Source organism: Diabrotica virgifera, chromosome 1 (genome assembly GCF_917563875.1).
Source record: "Diabrotica virgifera virgifera chromosome 1, PGI_DIABVI_V3a".
NCBI lineage: Eukaryota > Metazoa > Arthropoda > Insecta > Coleoptera > Chrysomelidae > Diabrotica > Diabrotica virgifera.
In genome coordinates, this window is record NC_065443.1 from 285,568,728 (window position 1) to 285,579,495 (window position 10,768).

General features: G+C 32.6%; 1 protein-coding gene across 1 annotated transcript in view; it reads right to left on the reverse strand.

Annotated features, from left to right (window-relative positions):
- Window positions 1–5,416, reverse strand: part of LOC114330455 (angiotensin-converting enzyme-like) — a 333,944-nt gene extending 328,528 nt beyond the window's left edge. The window contains exon 1 of the mRNA XM_050651261.1: window positions 4,798–5,416. Coding sequence (XP_050507218.1) covers window positions 4,798–5,373 — 576 coding nt within the window. The 5' untranslated portion in view covers window positions 5,374–5,416. The remainder of the gene's footprint in view (window positions 1–4,797) is intronic.
- Between the last annotated feature and the right edge of the window lie 5,352 nt (window positions 5,417–10,768).

Consider the following 10,768-nt stretch of genomic DNA (forward strand, 5'->3'; position numbering starts at 1 on the left):
CTTTGATGTTGTAATCCTTGTGATGGTATTAAAAGGACTGGTGACAGTACAATTCAATTAAGGCAGCAGGAATTAACATATACATAGACATCATTGATATGCCTAGTAGAATATTTATAATTTTAAAAGTAAATATAGGTACATATAAAAGTAACAAAGATTTAATAATGTACAAGCTTTATAGAAATAAAACATCAAGAGCTGAAAATTGATATACATTTTCTTGAAAATGTTAGCTCTGGGTCACAACTCAAATAAAGCCGATCCCTCTTTCTGTATGATTCAAAGAAATGACAATAATTTCTACAAGAAATGTAGCTGAAATATTTTCCAAACCAATTATCTTTCCATAACCATAAAAAAATTTTGGCTAGAAGACAGAGAGACTTAGGTCCAAAGTTAAATAGACTAAAGCGATCATGCTCAAACTGAACGTATTATTCTCGGCCTAGGTCATTACGGTGAAAATGTCAATAGAATGTAAAGCTAGCCAAAATTAATGCAAATATCGATTTACTTGGTCTAATAAGTTGTTAATGCATTCAGGAAATGCAAATCTCAAGAATGGTAAAAAGAAAAAAGCATTAAAAAATCTAGAAAAAATTGAATAACTGAATCTGTTGAACCAAATACAGAATATGGAATTTCTGATATATGACGCAGATCAAAAAACAATTTTCCATTAATAAAAACTATAGATAAACTAGAAAAATAAAAAACTAAATTAATAATATTTATAAATAATAATTATAAGTATAAGATCTAAAACGGATAATAGAAAGTCTTCAGCGGAAAGTGAAAACACTTCTCGCAAACACAAAAAACATAATCCTGCTAGTACAGTAAAGAGAACAACATTATCGCGATATCTAGAGATATCGAGACTTGTGGACATAGATTTAGAAAATAACATTAGAAAAACAGATTGCCAATTTAAGAACTTGTTTTCAGAGGCAGGCTGAATTATCTACCTTACATCGCACAATTTGAGCAGCAGATGACACAACACTGTTTAAACTATAGGAACCACAAATATGGATAAGCCATCTTTCTAAGCAAGAAAAAATACGCACCCGTATGGATAAATCTCTGCATAAGCGACATCCCAATGAGATGAGTCAAAAATATTCCGACAATACAGCGAACTATTGACAGCAGGAAAGACGTTTTCCGAAACAGAGAGTTTCCTTCTTGTTATGTCAACCAAAAATTACCTGAAATGTATTGTCAAAGATCCTCAGGTCAAAATCAACAAATACCCATATTGATGTCAAGCCCAAGAGTCCATCCAAAATCTTACCGGCGGCGGCGGCTGCCAGGCGTTTGTCGGAACTGATTACTTGGTTTGGTGACTTAGTGGAAAAAAACTATTCAACAAGAACTAGCCAACAAACTAGGATTTTACAGAGGAACCGTCTCCCTTATCGTTTTATCAGGTCCCTGACAGAACGAATAAAAATAACAATTACAAGCTGTACTGAGATTGCGCTGTTCTTACAGATCAACCGGTGACACATAATAGACCAGATCTCATACTGCCCAATAATATAACTAGACTACTAGACAAACAACACTAATTGATGTGGCGAAACCTAACAAAAAATTTGCATTTTCAATACAACTAGAAGAATGATAAGTATCCAGATGATATTTATTATTCTCTCTACTACTGCATTCATTTCGAAGAACCTCATAGAGAACGTAAAATAGCTGGGTCTTAGTGAATATCTGTATAAGACCATGCATAAAGTTATACTACTCTCAATATCCACATGAGTAAGAAAATTTTTGGGAGATAGGATTCGATAACACGGAAAGAGTTATGGAATCGAAAAGTGGGTATCTGGAATGAATTCATTTTCCCCTTAGAGGTAGTGAGAGCCCTATGACAAATCTAGATAATATCTATAAATGTATATACAGACATGATTTCCAAGTACAGAAATCTGGAAATACAAATAAGGAGACAACAGAGTATGGAAAGGACCCAGTCAGTACCACTACTAATGGTGTTATTCCGAGAAACCTACTAGAAAATTGAAAACAGCTGGGTTTATGTGAACATCTTAATAAGACCATGCACAGAAAGTTCTACTACTTACTCTCTTCATGTCACCTATTATTTGATAAAGGGAAGCAGAGCTCAGTCCTTTTATTTAAATCTAGAGCAATAATAAATTATTATAGATCTTACAAATGAAACAGTACTTACACCTCAAAGGACCTACGGATGAAAATTTCTAGAAGAGACTCATCTACAAAACAAAAATCTCTTAAAAAGATAACTACGTGTCTTAGAAAGTAAATATCTTGGATTGTACTGTTTCAAGTTAAATCTATCCATAAGCTTAATCCAAATGAATGAATCTATATTAAAATGATTTATAATCTTTTGTTTGATTGTGTTTGCAAATGTGAATTGAAAAAGAACTCATGACAATGATGCATGTATCGCGCTCTTGTATAATCTTCATCAAAAGAAGTAGTAATTGCATGCCTTAGATACAGTTGTATGGCTAATTGCTCTTGGTTAGATAAAATCGTCTAAAACAAACTTCTAAAAACATAGGGAAAGCCTGTGAAATACTAAATAAGAAAACACATTTCATTACAACCAAATATGAATCAAGAAATTACTGGAACAAGATGACTCGTTTAGCTAAAAAAGAGGTTACATGTAAAAATATTAAGCTCTTTTGGAAAGAAACAAATAGTGACAATTACCTTGATAATCACAGATACCTAAGATGCCTAGTTACAAGAAAAAGATATGTTATGGAACAGGAAAAGAAAAATATCGGTTCAAGTAAAAATCTACAAATAAAGATTCAACCAAAACCGGTTTATGGTTTACTTGGTAGTTGATAATTGCCAGAGAAGGCTATCAAATTGGTTTTGTGGAAAGAGCTGATAAACAAGATTAGAAAAAATTCAACAAGTGGAAGTTCAGATTGGCAGCCTGCGATCAATATTTTCTTTTGAATTAAAAATTACTTTAAGGTGCTCATCGTAGATCAAATTTGAGCTATATTGGATATAGGTATGATTACGGTAATATTGATCATCTCTAGCTAGATTTTTGTAGAAAATATCTTTAAATTCTTCTTACACAATATTATGTTAAGGCCAAAATCTATTATTTATCTTAAAATCTAAGAACGATTTTCCAGAAATTCAAAACCATTATTATTCTTCTGTTTTGACCTTTACTGAAAAAAAGTTGTTTCTACAGCCTTGAAGAGGGGCACTGGCTAGTGGACATGTAGTTCATTGACAAACTCAAATAATGTGAGAATCAGACTTTTTATAATTTCCGTTTATATTGTATTTTAATGTTATTATTGTTGTTAAGTCTCATTCTTTTACATATTTGAAGCTATTAAGAGATAGCATTGAAAAATATGCTGATTTAAACAACCTTTTAGTTAAATTGAAATATATGGGTTCGTCGTATTTTTAAATTTTTAAAAATTGAAGGAAATTTTAGAAGATTTTCTATATTTATTAATGTTCTCTAATCTAGGTGCTGGATACATGAAACATTAGACTCAGAACAAAAGTAAAATATAAAATAGAACAGGCCACAAACGCATTTGTAAAAATGAAACAATTCGTTAACAATCAAGATCTTGATCTATATCTACGATGTCGCTTGATAAAATGCTATACACAGTATCCTACTATATGGAATGGACGCCTGGATGCTGACAATTAGCTTGTTAGGACGCATGGAAAAACGAAGAAAACAAACTTCTTATAATCAACTATTTATAATGGGAAATAAGCCAAAATTATACCAAAAAAAGATTTTATTAACGTTTCGAAGCCCAAATCGGATTTCGTTGTCAAAATACAAAACACAAAATCAGTAGTATTTTGTATTTTGACAACGAAACCCGATTTGGGCTTCGGAACGTTAATAAAATCTTTTTTTGGTATAATTGTGGCTTATTTCCCATTATAAATAGTTGATTATAAAAATGCCACAAGGAAATAGCTTCAGAACAACATTAAACTACAGTAAAACCTGTGAGTAATGGCCACTAAAAATGAAAGAACTATTGTATCGATATAGAAAGGTGGCCGGTATTGCCAGTTTTTGTAGTCTACATATAATTGGTTTGGGGAATTTTTAAACTGGCCGTTAGTACATGTCTCCGGTTTTGGCAGGTGGCCGTTAACACAGGTTTTACTGGACTTATATAAACTACTATACACTAAGAGTAAGAGTAAGACAGTAAGAGTTATTAAAAAATATAAAGGCAGAATCAAAAGAAATAAATAATTTTAAAAAATGACAAATAAAAAACAAAAGAAACAATAAAATGTTAAAGGTAAGGAGCAGCAGGCCAAATAAAAAATACAAATAAACAGGTCAATAAAAATGAGGAGAACAGTCCTACAAAATGATAAGTGAAAGTTGAAATATCTGGACGAAATCGAAATTCAAGATAATATTAGTAGATAATTACAGCAACCAAAAAAATAATGAAATAATTAAAACAAAAAAAGGTGTAAAATACTGGGGCTATAAAAAAATGGAAAATCAAAGAAAAAACTTATAAAATAACAAATAAATAAAGAATCAATAATATGTAACAACTAAAATAAATAAATATTAGCGCAAAATTATTAAATTAATTAAAAACAAAAAAAAATAAGACAACAATTGAAACACCTACTGTCTTAACCGCTTAAACTAGAGAAAAATGTTGAAAACCTCAAAAAGTTTTAAAAACTACATAATAAGAAAATAAACAATAAAAATTCATTCTATTAAAACACATTTATACTTACAGCTTCCAATTGAGTAGCCTCATTGATGTTGGTCTCAAAGTTCCATTGAGCAGCTACGTTATTCGTGCACATTTGAGAAGCTTGAATATCCAACGCCTGTAACAACCCTCTAATATCTCTATCTCCATCGACCCGATTTCTCCTGTTGAAATCGTCGTCAAAAGACCTACCACCGAAATTTTGAGGATTGAGAGGTCTTTGCGCCGAAAAGTCGCCCTGTCGATTGTTAAAATTTTGAGGATTGTTTACGTTAGTCTTCGAGACAAAACTAGGTGGTAAATCACTGGGTCTTTGCCCGAAATTTTGGTTGTAGTCGTTTCTAGGGTCGTTAGGATTGTACGGGAAGTCTCTGGGAGGAAAAGGGGTAGAACTATAGGGCGGAAAAGGTGTTGAACTCGAAAAACCCCTACCGTCAATATTATAGGGATCTCCCCTACCGTTATTATTGTAAGGATCTCGACGTTGATCGTTGGGGATGAATGCGGGGGGTAGGCTTACTTGAGCAAGAATTAAGTGAAAATTTACAAAATAGATAATCACAAATGGGGTCTTCTTGACATCACTGATATCACACATGTTTCTAATTTTTTTGAATGCAAACTACTGGGTATGAACTATGTGAACGATATGTATAATAATGTAAGCTTTAGCACGTGGGAAATTAGCAGGTGGGGGCAAGGATTGTTTGGCCGGAGCGGAAGGTGCATAAAGCAGTGGCGGGAGTACAAGAGTGTAACTTTAATATGCTAATTATTTTATCGACAATTTTTATGTTTTTATGAAACAACTGATATACATTGCCAACAAAAGATAGAATTGCATGTCTTTGAGAGATAATATAAAAACATACGGGTACATTCAAGAAATCATTCTTATTCTATAAAAAGCAAATATAATTATATTAGACAAATACGATATATTGTTTATTAATTTCAATAACATTTTTGTTTTATTTATTAAAAAGTTTATTGGGGTCTCTCTCTTCAATCCTGACCCAACGGAGGGAGGTCTATTGCCCGTGTATTGTCCGTCTTCAAAGATCTCTGTCTATGGTCATTTCTTTAAACTCAGGCATAGGTTTGTATATTCCTGTAATTTGATGGATCCCTCTTATTGGAGATCTTCCTCGTGATCTTCGACCTTTCACATTTTCTTGAATAATGAGTCTTTCCACATTTTGTGTGTTTGCTCTCATAACGTGTACAAAGTATTTTAATTGTTGGAGATGGACTTTACTGGAGAGTCGTTGGCTAACTTTATTAGGCTGCAGACTCTCAATCCGAAGCTTGGAAAGACATAGTAGATTGGAAGAAGACGTGGGGGTAGAATGAACAGTGGTGATATCAACTATTAAAATATATAAGTATATTTTACTATAGTATGACCATTTGGGCAAGAGATATCTTCTTCTTGTGTACCTATCCGTTATGAATGTTGGATATCAACATGGCTATTTTAAATTTGTTGCTGCTTCCCTAAAATGCCCGGTAGTTGTCAGGTTAAACCATTTTCGTAGGTTATGAAGTTAGGTTATTCTTTTGCTTACTGGACCTTTTTTTCATGCATCTTCCTTCAAATACTGTCCGAATTAGATTCTATCGTTATTTGAACATATTATCTAGCCCAGATGATCCAGGTAGCGACGTTTTATGGTTATCACTAGTTCGCGCTCATTATCCATTCTGTGTAAATCTTCATTTAACTTCATCAAAAATTTCAAATAATGCGAGTCTCTTCAGTGATGCTTCAATTAAGCTCCATGACTATCCTCTATAGAAGAATGGAGCATACTAGTACCAGTTATCTAAGAGACTCACTAATATTCAACTATGCAGGGTGCGTTTGTTGAAGGTGTGAAATTACATAGACAAAGGATCATTTTAGGAAACAGATAGATTCCTTGTTTACGGAATTCCACACCTCAATCAATAGCACCCCGCTGAGTTGAACATTAATGAGTCTCTTAGATAGCTGGTATTAATTTACCTAGCATTTTAGTACAACCTAGCATTTTAATAAATGAACTTTTATTTCCAAAAGAAGTAAAAGAAAGACGTACTCACAATCATTTAATAATCACAAAGACGACCGCTTTTGATTTCTACAATATTCAGATCATCTTCAGGTCAGCGTTACATGTGATTAAATGCTACAATTAAAGAAAAACCAGAGTTAGAATAGTATCTGGTTATACTAAAAAGATGCTAATAAGAAAGCCAAAATTTTGAAAAGTATGTAAATATGAAATTTTAGAACAACAAACAAATACATACGCATGCACACCCATGAGCAAACAAGTACTCATAAGCCCGCATACGCATGGAAATACATGAGGTTGATGACTATAATTTATTGGAATTTGATCTACCTACATGCCGTTGCAAGGGATGATTTGTAAGGTCATCAGTAACATGATTTCAAGTCCAAATTATGCTAGCAGGATAATCGGGTAAAGGACTGGGTAGACGGACATGCTTCGTATGTTAACACATAATATAACGTGATAGTTCTTGAGGGTAGAGAGGTAATGTTAAACAAAAGAAAAAAGAAAGATGGAAAGAAAAAAGTTTTTCTTTTTTTTTTTCCTTTTTTTCTTTTTTCTTTTTCTTTTTCCTTTTATCTCTTTTTTCTTTTTTCTTTTTTCTTTTTTCTTTTTTCTTTGTTCTTTTGTTTAACATTACCTCGTTACCGTTAAGAACTATCCCGTTATATTATGTGTTAACCTCAAAGCATGTCCGACTACCGAGTCCTTTACCCCATTATCCTGCTAGCATAATTTGGACTGATGACCTTACAAATCATCCCTTGAAACGGCATGTAGGTAGATCAAATTTCAATAAATTATAGTCATAAACCTTATACATTTACATGCGTATGCGGGCTTATGAGTACTTGTTTGCTCATGGGTGTGCATGCGTATGTATTTGTTTGTTGTTCTAAAATTTCATATTTACATACTTTTCAAAATTTTGGCTTTCTTATTAGCATTTTTTATGTAAACCAGATACTGTTCTAACTCTGGTTTTTCTTTAATTGTAGCATTTAACCACTTGCAACGCTGACCTGAAGATGATCTGAATATTGTAGAGATCGAAACCGTTCGTCTTTGTGATTATTAAATGATTGTGAGTACATCTTTCTTTTACTTCATTTAAAATGAACTCACATATGCAATCCATTCAACATTTTATTTCCAAGTTTATTTCGTGGCGATTAAAGATTTTTTTCATTGTGATAAAAGCCGATCTTTTCTTATTTTAATTTTCATCGAGTATTTCCACTGTTCATTTCAATTTGCAACCAAATAGAAAAATCTGCATATTATAACTTTTTAAAAAAACTTCAGTAGATGAATCATAAAGATAGTCTTCACATATTATTTGACATTAGGTTTTCTAGATTATGGTTATGAATGTTGATCTACACCACTGTAGGTATATTTTTACAGTTTCGTAGGTATTGTTAAATATCAAAGTAAGTTTTTTTTCTGTGTCATTTTCTACAATTTTTAAAAATTCTGCATACAGCAGATTTAAGAATAATTTCGATTACTTCCGCTTCGAGAATGAGCTGTCCGGTATCCTTATTTTTATTTTTTGTGATTATGACAGTCCTATAGTCTTCAAAAATGTTGTTATCACATAGTACATCCATATTTTTCTTAAATCTTTAATATCAAATATTGGATTTCCTTGAGCTTCTATACCGGACCACCTATTCTCTAAGCGGAAGTAGAAGCTGCTCTAAACAGCATTAAGGAAGGAAAATATACTGTTACGCTCTATTATATCTATTTAATTAGATTGATAAGCAAATTCTTACTTTAATTAATTATTCAATTATTTTATTTACTGCCTTTGTAAAAACAAAACTAAATTCAAATTAAATTTTCCAATCAATTCTATTCTCAGGGCTAAATTTGTATTGGCTACAATACCTGTGATCTGTGGCTTCTAATATTTCTGATTGCTTACTTCTTCCAGGGTGGAAACAGGGAAATTGAAAACACTCAATATCATATAAATGTAATCTATTGTTTTTATCAAATAAGCCGTGTACATGTGATTCAAAAAATATTAAATTTAAACGTTGTTGCAACAATCTCTTACTTAATAAATTAAACTCTAACTCTGATATCTCCTTGTTTTGACAAAAAAATTATTAAACTAAGTTATTATTTACTCATACTAAATTTAATAAAATTTACTTTTCTTCTTTTGACTTGATTTCTCAAATTTTAAATGACTAACTGCGTAAAAAAGTTCAGTAAACAAATAAACAAATATGGGTTTGATATAAAAAAATTATCTCCATTCCGACAAATAATTTGACTAACCTTTTTGTTTCTTCACTCTCTCGTTCTCTGGATTGCGCCGTCCTTGATTCTCACAACACGTACTCTCTGGATGTTGCGAAAAAGTCCCTCTCGTCAAATTGCTTCCAAAAATCATACAGGATTTTCTCGAATTCTGTTACTCAGTTTTCCTTGTTCGATATCTTGTGCAAAAAAATATTAATCAGCTACTCGTTCTAGACAAAACAAAGGAAGCTCCCTCGGACCAGCAAAATTGACTCTTCAACCAATCGACAATTTGGTTTCAACTTGATTCTGCTCGCAAAGGCTGCTCACACCCACTCTACACTGATTACTAAACTTTTAAAACAAAAAACTGGACTGCCTTCCACCGATGTTAATTACACAGTGACCTCTCGTCTCTCGCCAAATTCCTAACTCCCTTCTACCTCAGCTCTCCCACTCAATCAAAAACACGCCTCTCTCCAAACCTTTCATACCCATTTCTTCTGAAACCAAATATTTTTTCACAGAACTTTACCAATTTGTCATATTTCAAAAGATATCATAATTAGTTCTTTCCTACTTTCTACTTTAACATCTAAAACTCATACAATGCGTATACCACATTAAAAACCTTCCCGGAAAGGATCTTAAAACCGTCTTTGTTTTCGACCACGATGTCCACTCTCTAATTACCGCAATGTTTGTTCATATCCCGTGCATTGTTCATGTCCCGTGCAGTGTTCATGTCCCGTGCATGTCCCGTCATATTTCAAAAGATATCATAATTAGTTCTTTCCTACTTTCTACTTTAACATCTAAAACTCATACAATGTGTATACCACATTAAAAACCTTCCCGGAAAGGATCTTAAAACCGTCTTTGTTTTCGACGACGATGTCCACTTTCTACTCACCGCAATGTTTGTTCATGTCCCGTGCATTTCGTCGAATCACTCATTAGTCGTTTCACTTTTCCCGAAACATTTGCTTAATAGCAAAATTAAATTCTAAACAATTTTGGTGATATTCAGGGTGATGAAAAATTATGATTTATTGGTCGTTGATATAAATTTAATTTTTTCTGAATTTCTTTACAAAAAAAAACAATTCTACAACAATACATATACCTAAAAAACAATACAATACCTAAAAAATTTCTACATAGAATCATAAGACGTCACAAACTTTGCTGTGAGATAATAACGCGTAAAATGGAGAACCATAAAGGTAGGGGAGCCCAAGCGGGGATTTTTGCAGTAACTCGAGCGGGTCAGATTATCATGTGGGGAGAACCCTGGTAACCTGTAAATGTACCTCTACCATATATTGGCTCTAATCTAAACACAGGGGAGTTCGTTAAGGGGGGGGGGGGCGAAAAAAAACTATCCTTAGAAATTGTCATATTATGATAAGGTAAGTTAAATACATGCAAAATAGTGTATATTTAAAAAATCTGACGATTTGAGTCACAAAGTTTCACAAAAAAAAAGCGAATATTTCGCGAAATGAAAGATAGATCTAAAAACTAAAAAATACGAGCTCAATATTTGTCAAAAATCTATCGAATGATACCAAACACGACTGCCCACGAAGAGGGGTGGGGGTAAATTTAAAATTTTAAATACGAATCCCACGATATTTCGCGAAATGAACATCAGATCGAAAAACTGAA